At 37.6% G+C, this 15,749-nt stretch overlaps 1 protein-coding gene across 3 annotated transcripts in view; it reads right to left on the reverse strand.

The window, feature by feature from the left end:
• LOC105169347 (serine/threonine-protein kinase TOR) overlaps positions 1-15,749 on the reverse strand; it is a 33,984-nt gene that overhangs the window by 4,944 nt on the left and 13,291 nt on the right. For all 3 annotated transcript variants that reach the window (XM_011089732.2, XM_020696121.1, XM_011089730.2), the window contains 24 exons: positions 15,525-15,687; positions 15,316-15,440; positions 15,167-15,219; positions 13,296-13,419; positions 13,037-13,204; positions 11,568-11,720; positions 11,279-11,431; positions 10,647-10,718; positions 10,409-10,543; positions 10,253-10,314; positions 9,969-10,066; positions 9,284-9,393; positions 8,694-8,867; positions 8,547-8,612; positions 6,334-6,402; positions 6,131-6,241; positions 4,647-4,787; positions 4,425-4,553; positions 4,170-4,329; positions 3,790-4,004; positions 3,194-3,400; positions 1,097-1,210; positions 818-1,021; positions 482-562 (listed from right to left, as the gene is read on the reverse strand). In XM_011089732.2, the coding sequence (XP_011088034.1) occupies positions 482-562; positions 818-1,021; positions 1,097-1,210; positions 3,194-3,400; positions 3,790-4,004; positions 4,170-4,329; positions 4,425-4,553; positions 4,647-4,787; positions 6,131-6,241; positions 6,334-6,402; positions 8,547-8,612; positions 8,694-8,867; positions 9,284-9,393; positions 9,969-10,066; positions 10,253-10,314; positions 10,409-10,543; positions 10,647-10,718; positions 11,279-11,431; positions 11,568-11,720; positions 13,037-13,204; positions 13,296-13,419; positions 15,167-15,219; positions 15,316-15,440; positions 15,525-15,687 (3,087 nt within the window). The remainder of the gene's footprint in view (positions 1-481; positions 563-817; positions 1,022-1,096; positions 1,211-3,193; positions 3,401-3,789; positions 4,005-4,169; positions 4,330-4,424; positions 4,554-4,646; positions 4,788-6,130; positions 6,242-6,333; positions 6,403-8,546; positions 8,613-8,693; positions 8,868-9,283; positions 9,394-9,968; positions 10,067-10,252; positions 10,315-10,408; positions 10,544-10,646; positions 10,719-11,278; positions 11,432-11,567; positions 11,721-13,036; positions 13,205-13,295; positions 13,420-15,166; positions 15,220-15,315; positions 15,441-15,524; positions 15,688-15,749) is intronic.

Genomic DNA, 15,749 nt, shown 5'->3' on the forward strand with positions numbered 1-15,749 from the left:
GTTTTTCTTGTTTTATTCAATGGCTATATTATATTATTCATCAAGAAAGCATGTATAACACAAACGATTTCAAGACCAACATGATCGCCGACTAGATGAGGGTGAAACCAACATGTGGTCTTGCTTACCTATCTGGTCCAGGAAACACGAATCAATAAAGATACATGGTGATGGAAACAAAAACGGCAGACTCAAAATACATGGTCAAACTAAGTGGATTAAGAGTGGAGTGGCAGCTTAATATCTGATACTGCTTCGCCTTTACGATAGGAGTTGTCTGTATTATTTGTCCAGCATATTAAAGGGCAGAGGTTTTTCATGGAAGTACAATGGAACGTCAATGATTGATTCATGTAATACCTCGCATGAATGTTTCGCAGGTTCTTACAATCTTGGTAATACAAAATGGTGGGAGCTCAACAAAGAGCAAAAACTCAAGAAACAGGGGCAGCAGGTGATCAGATTTTCTTGCAATTGATACCTGAGTTAATTCTGCATCTTTTCCAGTTCTTCTGTATTTCATGCAGCATTCATAGGCCTCCAAGAGTTCGTGACGGTATGCCTAGAAATCAAATTCATGTTCATTTAGTAACATAGAATCAGAACCCACAAGTTATGATAGGAATTAATGGCCTAAAGATTAACCATTTTGATTAGTCTCAGGAGCACATTAATTCGCCAACTAATGTGCATGATTGCATTAAAAACAGAAGTGAACACTACAAGCAAAACAAACAATGCAGCACAGATGTTCCAACCTATCATCATACAGATTTAAACAATTTGACATTGGCAGGTATGTTAAAATATGGAGTACCTGAATAAAGGCTTTCTCTTTTATAGTGGTATTGTTCCTCATTGCCCCTTCCTCAAGCATTTCGTGCAATGGCTCTAAGACATTCAGCATCCCCTCAATGTTATGTTCACCAAAATATAAGCGGCTTGCCTCTTCTAACGCCTCATGCCACATTTCATGCCAAAGTATTGCAACTCGGATCAACTCCGTAGATACAAGTTGGGCCTTTTAATTCAAGCATAAAGGTCAGATGCATGAAGAGAATAACACCAATAAATTATCATAAAGGAACTCATTCACCTCATCCACTAGCACACCACTGTGCTGTCGAACTTTATCAACCACCTCTTGAGCTGCCTGTTTCCGTAAATTGCTAATGGATTTACATGCCACAAGAAGAGGGTACATAAGAGCCTGCATACTACCATTGTATTAGTGATTCATATAACAATTAATCGGCAGGTATGAACAGCAAGCTGCAAAACACTTAAAGGGCCTCCAAAGAGAGAGCGTTCAGGTTCAGCTAAGTGCAAGTAGAATTAACATTTCAAATTCCATGAGAGCCCCACTCACTTCGAAGGTTATTTGAATAATGCCTACTTAAAGAAAAACACTTATTAAAATATGAGAAGGAAGCTCCTCATCAAACTCGTAATATCAACAAACTATCCAGTGCAAATATCAATGCACTGAAAAGGATAACCAAAACATAACTGAGCTGTCATTTCTTTTTTTCTTCACAATCTGAATTATTATGCAATGAACATCATCGATCAATGCACTCTCCCAGTGATTTGCATGCATTACAGGGAAACCTCCATTGAGTCATATACCGTGGCCATAACATGCTTATTCTAAAAGGCACATCCTTGAGGTAAACGGCATGAAGGAATGTCAAATGTAGTTGTCCTTAAAGATATGTTTAGAGTGCACAATGAGATAAAGATAAGAAGGCGAAATTTGACACAGTTCCAAGTAGGCAGCAACTAGAATAATCCAACGGGAACTTTGAAACTCTGCAATCCACTTTTTCCCATTTCTTTTCAATATTGTTGGAATAGGAAAAACAGTGGTGTACGCCCAGGAAATCTGTAGTCCTTATTTTTCCTCGACCTGCTATTTAGATTAGCAGATTCCTAATTCTTCCGGCACCAAGGGGGCTTCCTCAAAATCGAACCGACGCACACAGACATGCAGATACAGAGATACATACATACAGACAGACCTACATAAGTAGATACATATATACAACTGATGTTAAATCTGCTGACTTTCATAAATTACTAATGGCATAAATATACAAGTTAATTTTACAAATCTAGAACATGCATGAAAAAGGCGTGCACCGCAACATGCGCCATGGCTCTAGACTCTAGAGCACCTTTTGCGCCATGGCACACCATGCGCATTTAACAACTAATTTTACCAAAATCAGGAGAAAAGCAAAATATAATCAGAACTTAGCAGGAAATATATTTATTTAGTGGATTATTTTATATTGTACCAACCAAGAAAATTGAGTTACTAAATTAAATAATAACAATATATAACATGTTTTTGGGAATATTAGTTACTATAGCTGCGTAAGTAACGAAGACAAGCTTTTTGCTGTATGTTCAAAAACAAAAGAGGAAGAAATTACATCATAATAAAGTAAAGAACAATTTACCAAAGTCTCAAGGAAAAAAATACAGAAAAAGGACGAATAAGAGGTAGAACAGTAGCCTTTCACAGAGAGGAAAAGATCGGTCAAAGAAAGAAGAGAATAGAGAAAGAGAAGGCAGTAGCATCAGAGAAGAAAGACAGAAGCATTACCTAAAGAGGTGGAAGAAAATTATTACTTTTGGAGAGAGAAACTGGAGCAAATTAGGGGGTTCTCTTTCAGATTTGTTGTTTTTCTTTTTCCTTTTTGTTTTTAGTAAAAAGCCAGCGGCCCAGGCCAGCTAGTGCTGGCTCAATTTATAACTATGGCTCCACAGATTTTTGTGAGAGGGTATTAACAATCAGCTTTTCCTAGGTGCTTTATTTGCTGAAAGATAGCATTGACGGCGAACTATGATATATCCAGAATCACAGAATTTCTAGGTCATTAAGCCAAATTTTGTTTCGTATTAAAACTTAGACATTATTCTTTTCCTCAACACATGCACAACCAATGCCATGATGAAAATTAAATTATTTTAGAGAAGATGACACAGAAACTGCCCCTAAATTTAATAGTTCATGCTCCATGAATCCATGAATAAAGATCAAGCCAACAATTTGGAAGAATATACAAGTAATCCACACAACCTGAAAATCAGGATCCACTGCTAGCATAACAAGTAAATAAATTTTAAGAAACATGTCAAAGAGGATCATCAAAATAGCATCACATACCAGGATTTAGAAACAAACCTGTGGATGACTCTGGCCAATTCGCACTAGTAGTGACTGAATCAGTTCTCTAACTGCATGGTTATTGGAATGTATCCTAGCAATTATCTGAGGCAAAACAACCAACCATGTGTTTATATTTACAAGTGAAAAGCCTTTCTGTAATGCCATCTGTACTTCTGATGTAGCTCCATGGTTGAACCACAAAGTAAGGAGACGAAGGATATCCTGCACAACAACAAATAAGAATGTTCTTCATATGCAACAACTTAACCAGAGTAATCTATAAATCATCACAAATAAGAGATCATTACATCTAGAAACAGAGACTTAAAAATACAAAAACTGTTTTTTTTTCTCTTTTTTGAGAGGGAGAGCCTATAAAAGCATTAACTGAATGACGGTAAAATTCCAACCAACTAAACATCAAAGATAAGGATGCAGAAGGCATCTCAAAATACTGCATAGCATATAATTGGTCCGGTAGAGCGAAAGGAGCTGAAACTATGCTTCGGAATATTTCATTTGGGTACACCATATTATATGATGCAAAAGCTTTAGGAAAAGCACCCTAATGCCTATAAAGAACAAGAATTATCACTGGATAGTGTTGTTACCTGTAAACTATCGTCCACCCCTTTGGCATGTGCTGCACAAGCTATGGAGTGAAAATACCCAGTAACTGCAGCAACAACAAACTGTGCAGCAATACTAGGATAACTTCGCAAAGTGTAATGAGACATAACTGCTGTGTTAAAAAGTGCCCATTTATGCCAAGCTTTTGCCCACTTTGTTGCATAGTGAGTCGCATTTCGAAATGCAGCAAGAATTTCTGGAATCACAAACAACAATCAAAAAATTGGATTTAGTAGAGCTAAGTTGATCCTCAAAGAGTTGTAGATGGCAATAGAGTTACATAACACATAAAACATGTACAGGCATGCACATGTGAGAGCGCAAACACACGTGTGTAGACAGAGAGAGTTTTGGTCAATGCCTTGTATAGAGTCATCATCCAAACCAGGGGAAAGTGCCCACTGCCAAGTTCCTAATTTGAGATAAACACGGGCAACGAGAGGCATATTGGAGGAGCCCGTCATGCCAGACTGCGTGGTTTGTTGAAGAACAGGTGTTCTTGAGAGGTCCATAGCCAAATCCTAGAACACAGAGATTGTGGGTACAGAATGCATAATACATACATATCATCAGCAAAGCACCGAAACATTGATGCTTAAGATAGTTTATAGCACACCTTCAGTCTAGCAAAGGCCTCCTTGCGCCTATGATCCTCTCCAAGTGACCATTGATATTTCAGATATGCTAGAATTACTTGAGGATCCCCATGATACCGTACAGTATCAGGAGTTGTTTCAGGATCAAACTACAAGTGCCACAAAGAAAAGCATATTGACATATATAGATCTAGGGTGATAGCATAGCATATATATGCTACATATATAAATGTACCACAAACCTGTAAGAGTTTAGTTAAAGTTGATCTGGCCTGACTAATTCTGCCACTTTTACGGCAAAGAGAGGCAAACTTTATCCAAGTCTCTGCATCTTCTATAGGTGGCAGAACAAGTGACCTGACAGACAAAAGTGCTTGCCAAACCTGTGAATTTGAGAGTTAGTACAAAACTGAGGTAGAACGGAAAAAAACCATTATTGGAGGTGCAAGTGCATAATCAAAAACCACATGTGAACTTGTGAAGTGAGTACCTCCAAAATAAGGGGGAAAAAATTAACACACGTGTGCTCTCTGCTGCGATGTTTAACAATTAATTATCTTGGGAAATGAGTTATATGGAAGATGAAGCTGTGCCAAACAAAACACTGTTCACAAGCATATGAATACCATAACAGGAAGCTCGAAATATCAGGAACCTTAATTGACTTTTAACTAGGCGTACATATTGGTCACACACTTGAAAGTAAATGTACTTTCTAAAATGACTACACCAATCAACACTTGCAGGACTGTGGGCACGTTTGTGCAAATTTGCAGAAAGTATCTGGTGTGTGAGGGTTCCATAAAATTGTTTACCACGGTACTTGAACGAAGCTCAATATCTCCATCCTTAGGATTTATTATCTAGCTACACCATTATAAAATGGAAATAAGAAGAAAAATAATTTTTTATAAAATATAATTGTTTATTATTGCACTTGAATTTAGCTTGAATATCTCCATCCTCCTGGTACCTTCTCACCACTTAGTGAGGAGCATTCAACCTTTGATAAAATAATAACAAATATATTGAGCCTTCACCAACCATCTATTGGCTCTTCAATGAACTATTTCATTTTGAATACATCCTGCCACACAACACTTGGCCAAAATGCTGGATCATTGTGTAGAAATATGGCTCCCCTTATTCCACCTTATTTTGGAAGTCAAAGCTAGACTTGAAAAGTAAATAGAGATGGGAAGACAAGGAAAGTTCTTTCGGGGCAAACAAAAAAGAGAAAAATAATCCAAAATTTGGCAAAATCATTTTAACAAAAGCAGTAACACATCACAGATGAGGGATTCATCATTGTTTAATATCTGATTTGCAATTCTATCCCATAGACTACTTTGAAATTCCTAGCCCATAACATGCGGAATGATGCAGTATACCAACAGATATAAAACAACAAAGCATATAATACAGCACCCTACTCAAAGAATTAAAATACACTCAATTGATGATGTTAATCTGCAGAGCAGGAAACTAGTGATACACTACTCAAAGAATTTACTAAGATTCTTCAGGATTATTTCCATCAATAAGGCGAGTAGACAACAGCAGGATTTGTATAGAATATAGCTGTTTAGATGCTAGCAAATTAACTTGGAAGAAATACTCTAAAGAATAACATTTGTTTGCTATTGCTATATTTCTTCGTTTTCCAAAATCTCGAAGATCCCTACAGAATCAAATGAGAGGAAAAGATAGCTCATCAAGATTTTACCTCAACATTACGTTTTGCACCTTTTATACGCTCATTCCACATGTTGCGTATGAGAAGCCTTCGTCCCTCAGCAACAGGGTTTCCAACAGGAAGGGTACAATAATCAATGACCTATTTTGGAAAGGCATCATTTCTCATTAGAATCATATGAGCATAATGTTTAAACAATTAATGTATTTCAGCCAAGGTTCAGTTTAATATACCTCCTCTAATTCTGAAAGCTGCTGAATGCGAACCATATTGCTGTATGCACGTTCATAACTTTCAAGAACCTGGTGAATGGGGATAGATACAATTTCAGAGGCACTTAAGACATTTGACTGAGACGGGATTATCTAGAAACAAGAAAATCAGAGGCATACAATTCTAGCAATTAAGCAAATCCAAATAATGAACACAATCAAGAGAAAGAGGCCATCGTAAGAAGAATTGATATGTCAAAACATAAAATAAAAGTTAAACCTGTGGACATAAACAAGTACAATGAAAGGGGTTTCATATGGACATTAACTCAATAAAAGAATTAGGGGCCAATTTTCAAAAAAAGTTGAACTTTATTTTGCCCAATAAATATTACGATGAAGTGCAAATATTTAGTAAATGCTAAGGCCACTTGATAATAGGCTACACCACTTATTGTCTATTCTTCAGAATGCATTTGACCTTGGATCTCTCAGGGGTCATGTAACATTTAGACAGGAAAAAAGCAATTATGAAGAGAGACCTCTAAGAAGCACTGCATCACTGCATTCCCTTAAGGAGCATGCAAAATGTTTCATTTAAGAAATTCTAGTTGCCTTTTTATAAATATCCAAATATATTGGAACCGCATATTTAGAATCACATAGTAAAATCACAGCACTGTTGTGGCAAGAATTTATGATCGTGGTACGATATCATCAAGTTGTGTACCCCTATCGTATGCTGCATTCTCATCAAAAGACGCTTCTAATTACTTTAAATTCAATGAACAGTCAAATACTAAACGAAAAGTGATCCAATTGATGCAACTTCCTCAATATTGAAGATCGGACACTGACTAAGGACACTTTTTCAGGTGATCTTTATTAATACATTACCATACAGTTTTACCTCAATCAGGTGGCTAATCCAATTTTGAAATTTAATTAGGGAGCAAACAAAGTTGAGCTACTCCTTATTGCAGCATCTAGCCAACTTAATTTAGCTATTTTGACAGGCATAAATGAAGATCTGATAGTAAACGACAAGTAATCCAATGGATGCAACCTCCTCGATATTGAAGATCTGACACCGACTAAGGTCACTTTTTCAGGTGATCCTTATTTATTACATTACCATACAGTTCTGCCCCAATCAGGTCAGGCGATCCAATTTGAAATTCAATTAGGGGGAAAACAAAGTTGTGCTGCTCCGAATTGCAGGTATCTAGCCAACATTATTAGTTATTTTGACAGGCATAAAGCACCACCAGACCCTGCAGGGAGGACCCTCCCAAACATACATCACAATTTAAGCAACATGTCACCACAATAACCTCCAAAATCACCACTACAGCTGGAAAGCTGCTTGCACAATGTCACCTCCATATCCTTGATACAGACAAAAGAGCCATCAAAATTACAGCAAACAGACTCCATTAATTACCATTACCACCACCAGGTCCAATAAGCAACATAACGCCACCCATCTCTAAACTCAACAACCCCAGTGGCTGGGTGGTGAACCCAAGCAAAGGAGTAGCCACTGCAGAAGAAACGAATGCAAGATCTGGTGTTCTCAAGTCTCGGACATGATGGTATATAAACCTACTGTGGAAGTGATTTAGATATCTAAATGGTCAAGCACCAATGGACAGACATGCTCTGTGGGAGAATGGGTAGGCGATGGTGGTAAAATGTCCAAAAAGTGTGATATAACACTACCTCCAAGGTTCAGTCACGTAGAGATAATTGAAAGAAGATCTCCTTGATCTACTTTGTTAATACATTGAACAAGGATTTCACATGTTTATGAAAAAGCAGTAATTTGGGAAAGATAAGAATCATCATATTTTTTTATTTGGTGTAAGAACAAGAAAAGGCAGCAAGTGATATAGAACACAGGAAGGATAGACTACACGAGGACAGGTGATAAACGACAGGTTGGTAAGTAGCGGATAGACGCAGACTTAAAATAATTTCTGAATCTGGCAGTTCTGCAATGATTACATTCCAGCTTTCAGAAGTAACTTGAGAGAAGTACTGAATGAACCACCAAGTATCTTAAGCCCACAAAATGGCTGTGAAACACCAACTTTATCAGTCATACAGCTAGTCCAAATAATTTGTGAATAAAAAATGTCAAACAGATACTATATGCCGAATGTTCCCAAATGAATAAAGCTTATTTACTTTCATTTGTTGCTCAACAAGAAGTAAAGATGAAGAGAACTGACCAAAGCAGCCACTTCTGTAGCCAAACACTTCCTTGCTCTTTCAACATATTCACGTGCTTCATCATACTAATATTTTTAAAAGAACAGTGAGACATTTTAGATAAGGACTTTAAGAAAGCAAATGGATATAACAAAATTGAGGGATACCTTTCCTCTACGAACTAATAAAACAGCCCTAAAAAAGGTCCCATTGCTGCTCCCATCTCCTGTAGCGGCAGTATTACCCAAGACTCGAAGTTTGGTTTCATCTCCGTCATCCAATCGAGAAACATATTCTGCCATCTGATCCCACTCACCCATGTTCCAGGCAGCACTAGCAGCCTATAAGACCACATACTTTGTAAAGCAACAAGGCACAATGAAATATTAAAGTTATTCCGACAAACATTTTTATCAATAGCAGTGGTGGCACAAATTTCAAGAATATAAGCGTGCAATCACGAAAATGGAAACAAGGTTTAACTGGTTTTTCATAACTTATCTGAGAAAAGGACAGGAATTGGTATTAATTTAAGCACACATTGAATACCAAATATTTAGTGTTGGGATTTACAGATATGTACATGACTGATGGTACTGAAATAGAGGTGCACATATTTGAATTGATATAATGGTTAAGGTAGTTCGAACAATGAAGCGGATCTATCTCCATTCAAGTAACATTAAATGTCGAACATCAAATAGATCAGATGGTGGCATGACGGGAGATAGAAAATCATTTCAAGCCAAAAACAAACCATTGGTGCCATTTCCAGTCGAGCAGCGGGCTCCGCAGGTGTCCAATACTCCTTGCAGAGATTATTGAGCTCTTCCCACCGAGCAAGTGCAGCAAGGCATCTCATCCGCCCTTACACAGATAAAAATATCGTCATTAAAGAACAAAAGTTCAAAAATTAATATTTGCTTGTAGATGTGAATAGTCTGGATAGATCAGAGCCTAAACCGAGTCTGGATAAAGAGTGAATATAGAGGAACTAGGCTCTAGCTCAGTCAGACAAGTTCAGGCAATCCCAGTATATTCACCCACTAATGGAAAGTTTATCATCAACCGGCTTCATGATAGCACAACATCTATATCAATGAGCTATGAGAAGGGGAGAGAATACCTCAAAAATAGAAGACGTATGGCAAAGAAGAAGTATCCACACAATCAAACGGAAACAAGCATATCACAGTTTAAAAGGCATTCATTGTCATATAGAAGGATTTGCATCTTAGCTGGTTCAAGAAGATAAATCATTCAACAAACATCAATCAAAAAATTCTTCACTTAATGAATGTCAAATAAAGGGAACTACAATTTTCAAGACACGCTTACCTTCTCATCTGCAACTGTGGAAAGTAAAACTGCTCATACTCAATATCATTGAAATTCAAATAATTTTATCCACCATGTGCTCGTATTAGTATAGAAATACGTACCAAGAGTTGCATCCAGAACAAGATGTGGGCTTGATGCTTGAGAGGCTTTGACAGTGTAAGCTTTGAGAGCATCATCCCATCGCTGAAGTTTCTCATACCTTCAAAGAAGCAAGTTCACTTGAAGGACTAAATATGAAAACTAAGCAGACATCCAAATCTTCAAACCATGCTAAATCAGACTAACTACCAGATCCTTAGATTAAAAAGTTAATACACAGCTAGACTAAGGACCAAAAGCAAAATCGTCCGCATAATATTAGGGAGTCAAGAAGGATGAATCATACCATGACTCCTTAAGTTGGACAGCCAAATGTTGTTGAGCATATGTCAATATCCCAACTGCCGCCTAAACACAAAAATATAACTCATTAGACAACATGAACAACTCTGAAAAAGAAAAACAATGCATATAAAACTCTATATGAAATTAAAATAATGACCTCATGTTGGTGCAATTGATTATTTATATGAATAAGAGCTTCAACTACAGCAACAGGGTTTCCATCCATCCTATTTGACCGAGCACCTTCGAATTCCATCTCCTTGTAGTGCAGAGCCTTTGCAAATGCACGACACTGAAACACCAGATTTGAGGAAGAAAAGATTTATACGCAAGATCAAACACATCAGTGTAACTTATATCGAGATTTCACGCGATTGCTGTCGAAAAAGTCCCACCTTTTCGGCAAGAGCACCAAGTAGACGGATATCAATGGGAAGGGGCCTCTCATCGTGTTCCATAAACTCAGCCTGGGGGAAAAAATATCAATCATTCCAGAAGCTGTTTTGCAGAATTCAGCTGCATAGAAATATTCAAGAAAAATACATAATGCACCAAAAACGAATGAGATTTCTGCATCTCCCACCAGTTAGTTATTCCCAAGTTTGGTTCCCAAAAACACAATAATGAATACAAAAAAAAATTCATGTTCGCAGCCCAGTCAATTCTATGTCTCAAATGTCCACTTCAGTAAAATGCCACGACCATCAATTTTTACTTCTTTATATAGTGAGCAGATACATCTGACATATGAAAAGAAGTTGATTGTTCTCCTGTGATCTTTTCTCCAGCAACAGTTGGAAGTTTAAAATAAGCAGAACTCTACATGCAAAAGCAGTGCAGCATTTAGATTTACACCTTCTGAACCCTCCAAACTCAAGATTTAATTGAACCACTCGAGTGCATACCAGTTTAGGAATTAACTTCACAACCACAAGTAACTGATTAAAGAGTAGCCATTTCAGGAATGCTGAGGAAGCAAATGAAACTGGACAGAATTCATTTCTATTCAAAAAGTGCAATATAATACCAAGTTCAAAAGTGTAGCAAGAATTTCCGGAGGTATATTTGGAGATGAAAATGCCATTTCTAAACTCCGAACTAGCTGCCGTTGGCAAAGCTCATTCAGTTGTGTCCAGCAGCTAACAAAACCAGCTGCAAACAACTCCCTTCCAACGAAAGGCTGCAAAAACAAAAGGCATGAAAATCCTGATCAAGGAAAGTTATTCCTATCTTTTAGTTTTCAGCTAAAGGGACAGACAGTTATGCTTGGAGAAGCTCCAATACAACAGGAAAAAGTAGGAAGTAATGAGAATTACCTGCAGCTGGGCAAGCTTCGCACATGTTCTCAGAGCTGGTGAAGGTGATTCCTTCAGTAGTTCAATGCTAAAATGCCTCATCCACTCCGCCCAGTCCTCTTTCGTACTGCGTTGAGAAGCCTCCCCAGCAGCACGTAATCGAGCTTCATTGACCTGCAGATTGTATAAGGAATCCCGTTTAACAGATTTTCTTCCATCCAAAATGAAAGTACAAAAAGAAATTCCCTGTCAAATGATTTTTACAATAAACCAATTTAACTCTTCTTTTAACATCAACCAAATTGAAAAAGAGACAAGGAACACACTCACTGCCTAAATTCGACTAATGCAGTACTGAGAAGTACTGAGAACCACACTAATTAATTTGAACAGCATCCACCAGAAGAATTCGTAAGTTCTACTTTGAAATCTAAAGCAGCAGTGCTACAATTTCAAGACGATCTTTAAAGTCTATAGTATCATCAGATTGCTTTGGGGGCATAACCGCAGGAAGTAAGGCCAACGATTTGCTTATTTACATAATTGAATTATAGCAGCATAGTTGTTAAAGGAGCATGGCACATCAGGGCGCAAAGGTGCTCTGGAGCCATGCACACGGCACAGCGCGTGCCCTTTGAAGCGCAGCGCATATTTGCATAAATAATTCATAGTTTTATACCATTAGTATCTTTACCAAATCAGCATGTTCAGACTAGGTTTTTGGTTTTCTGAACAAACGTTTCAAGAAAAAATCAAATTACAATAAAAAATTAGCAATGAAATCACAAATTGATTTATTTAGCAAATTGGTTTATACTGTAGCAAGAAAATTGAGTTATGAAATCAATAACAATAATTATATCATAATAAAGTAATCAGCAAACTACTACAATTTCAAGAAAACAAACACAAAAATAGAACAGGAGCAAATTAGGGTTTTCTTTCTTCAGCTTTATTCTCTTTTAAGTTTTATAAAAAGCCAGCCCAGCCTTTCAGCCAGGCACGCCATGGCGCCCGATTTACAACTATGAGTAGCAGTGCCAAGACCTGCCATTTTTCTGCGATAAAAATGTGATTATGTAATTAGCTCAAAGAGCTAATAGTAACAGAATACATTCTAGAAAATAAGCTCTTGCCACAAAATCGCCTTATTAAACTGAAATAACTATTCCTAAGCATTCACTACGACAATTCACCAAATTTATGAATTGCTGGGAATCACAGTTTGCTCCCTCAGTCCCTTCCAAAAAAATTGGGAGGCCAGGAAAGGCTTACCCCATTCTACTCCATCAAAATTTTTAAATAAAGAAGAGACTGTATTTTCTACATAAGATAAATTTATCAACTAAATATAAACATTTTACCCTCTCCACCACCATTCAAGAAAAGAGAGAAACATACACGCGAAGAACATTTCGAGAACCATATTTGTCAACCGGAGTATCAATTTCCACTGAGAATCTAATGCTCAGAGCAAAAGAATCAAATACCTGATGAGGCTTGTGGGGATCAATTCTCTCATGATCCTCTGTGTCACTTAAAGGGTCACTAATAACCTCCCCAGGAAGTCGGCGATTTTGCTTTTGAGAAGCAGTATTTCCTAGGATTAATGGCTCCCTTCTCTGTAAGCGGCCTTGAATTTCTTCGAAATCCTTATGCTGGTCAAGGAAAATAAGTATGTATAAGTTCGTAACAATCAAGAAGGTAACACGAGTAAAAGTGATGTATATGTAATGACACCAGCAGTACCCGCAAACGATGTTTCAACAAAAGCTTATGGATGGATGGGATGAAAATAGTGAAGTCTTCCCCAAGAGAATGAGCTAGACAACAAAGTGCATCTAGAGCATCCTTCCTAAGCTCATCATTTTTCCTGCAAATTGGATACCTACATTGAGCAATGCAGAAGCAAAATCTAAAACAAACTATCACCATCAATATTTTCCACAATGGCTGTAGATATTTTCTTCTCATCAAATTGCAACACATGTATTTTTCACCAGGCCCCAACGAGCTTATGGAAAAAGGACATCCGAACCACTTTCTCTATAACAATACACCCCAAAGGATAGACTTAGCTGTCTCAGATGCAGGCATGATTTTGGCACGCGCTGTGCAAGGAAAATCTCCACTATAGAATAGGCTCTGATAAGAAAATTCTAAATAAACTGATAGTAGACACACGCAAGAAAGTTCAGACGGTTTTACATAGCTTTTGTTTTCGCCTAGCTACGCTGAACATCATAAACATCACACTTTAATTGAAGTACAGAACTCCATAGTATGAAATTCTGATCGCAAGATGTTATCTTTCCTTATGCGAGGCAGGGGTGAGTGTACATCATTTTAGCATGTTATACTCTTACGAAATGCATAATACTAATCCAACATAATTACTACTAAGCAGTAAAACAAAGCCTGTCCAGTACCAAGGCCAGTGAGCATTGTTTGCTTCAGGTGAAAGCAAAAGTGAGACCATAGTAGTCAGTGGCGCACGGCGCACAATGGCGCCAAGGGCTCCTGGAGCCATGGCGCACGGCGCGGCGCGCGCCTTTTCAAAGGATGGCGCAAATATAAGAAATAATCTGTATATTTATATAGTTAGTATTATTTTTATTAGATTAATGTATAAATATAAATAGTGGCAACGTATGCTATCAATCTACAATAAATATAGACATAAACATACAATAAAATATTGTAAAACACAAACAGAACAACTAAAACGCTCAAAGATTAATAAAATCACATCAATTTCAAAGATTCAATCGGCATAGTTAGACCAAAAATTTACACTTCATAAATTTAGAAAAAAAGTCATACCAGTGAACAGCAGTGGCAGATACTATGGAAGAAAGAAAAAGAGAAGAATTGAGAAGAAAATGCATTGAAAGAGGAAGAAGAGATGAAAGTTACCCATGCATGCAAACTTCTTAATTTGATAAAATTCCTTTTATAATTAGGGTTAATTAACCTATTTTATTGTTTTAACTCATGGGCCTGGGCAGCCCAGCCAAAACCCAGGCTGCCCAGGCCGATTTCTCCATGGTGCACCTGGCGCGCGCCTGGGCAGTCCGAAATGGGGCCCAGGCGCGCACCTTAACACGCCATTGACTACTATGAGTGAGACTCACGATTCCTCACTCTGACATTCTGGCCATAGTGTCCATCTATTCAATCACCAGATTATACAACCTGCAGCTTCTATATTATTAACACAAACATTAATAAACTTCCATCTATCAACATCACTTTGGTACCAAAATCCCATGGTCAGGTGGAGTTGAAGAGCCATTAAACATTCCTCACATAGAGAAGTTAACCTGATTGGCCCTTGTAAATTGTTGGAAAATATCATGGAGAAAAGGTAATGCACACTTTGACAGTACACAAAAGGATCAGCAAGAAGTAAAATACAGGAAGTTAGGTTGACAATCCTTCCTACAAAAATTAGTCAACTGCTGATGTTCTTGTGAGGGGTTAAGTCCCAATCCATGTTTGCAGGATGATGTAAGAGCGGGAACATGTGAAATATAAGATCGCGATCTGTCTTCTTAGGGTTGAAGAATTCAAAGAGTAAAATATTGCACATTTATAAGATAATGAGAGGGAAATCAGACCCGTCCAACACAAGCTTCAAATGATGCACAAGGGCGGATATGTGGCCTGTCACCTGGTGACACAGCAAGAACAAAGAAAAACCATGGATAATATAACCATAATTGTAAATGATACAGAATGCAAAAGAGTATATGGGTCCAACTTCAACCTGTACACGAGGAATCAACCTAGTAAGGGTTCTGATAGCAGCACGACGCACTTCTACTGAAGCATCCACTTTGAAAATTCGAATTAGCGCAGGAAGAAGTAGATGCATATGCTCATCCAAGGTCCCTACAGATTCAGTCCAAAAATTTCATAATTTATCTTAGATAGATTTCAGTGGAGCACACCAAGAACCAAGCTAAAGATACTGACCACCAAAAACTTCAAGAGTACGTAGAATATCAATGACGTGAGTGTAGTCTTTAAACCTCTCAGCATCACTTAAGACTTGAATGCAGGATGGGAGGATAAAAGGTAGGTGTGTTCTAAACTCATCATTGAGAGCTAAACAGAGTTGCTCGAGCAGATGGAGAATCTAAAAGTTGAAAGGCCACGAACATCATATCAAATATGTATCTATCTTCCGTCTAGTCTAAA

Source organism: Sesamum indicum, linkage group LG8 (genome assembly GCF_000512975.1).
Source record: "Sesamum indicum cultivar Zhongzhi No. 13 linkage group LG8, S_indicum_v1.0, whole genome shotgun sequence".
In the NCBI taxonomy this organism is placed as follows: domain Eukaryota; kingdom Viridiplantae; phylum Streptophyta; class Magnoliopsida; order Lamiales; family Pedaliaceae; genus Sesamum; species Sesamum indicum.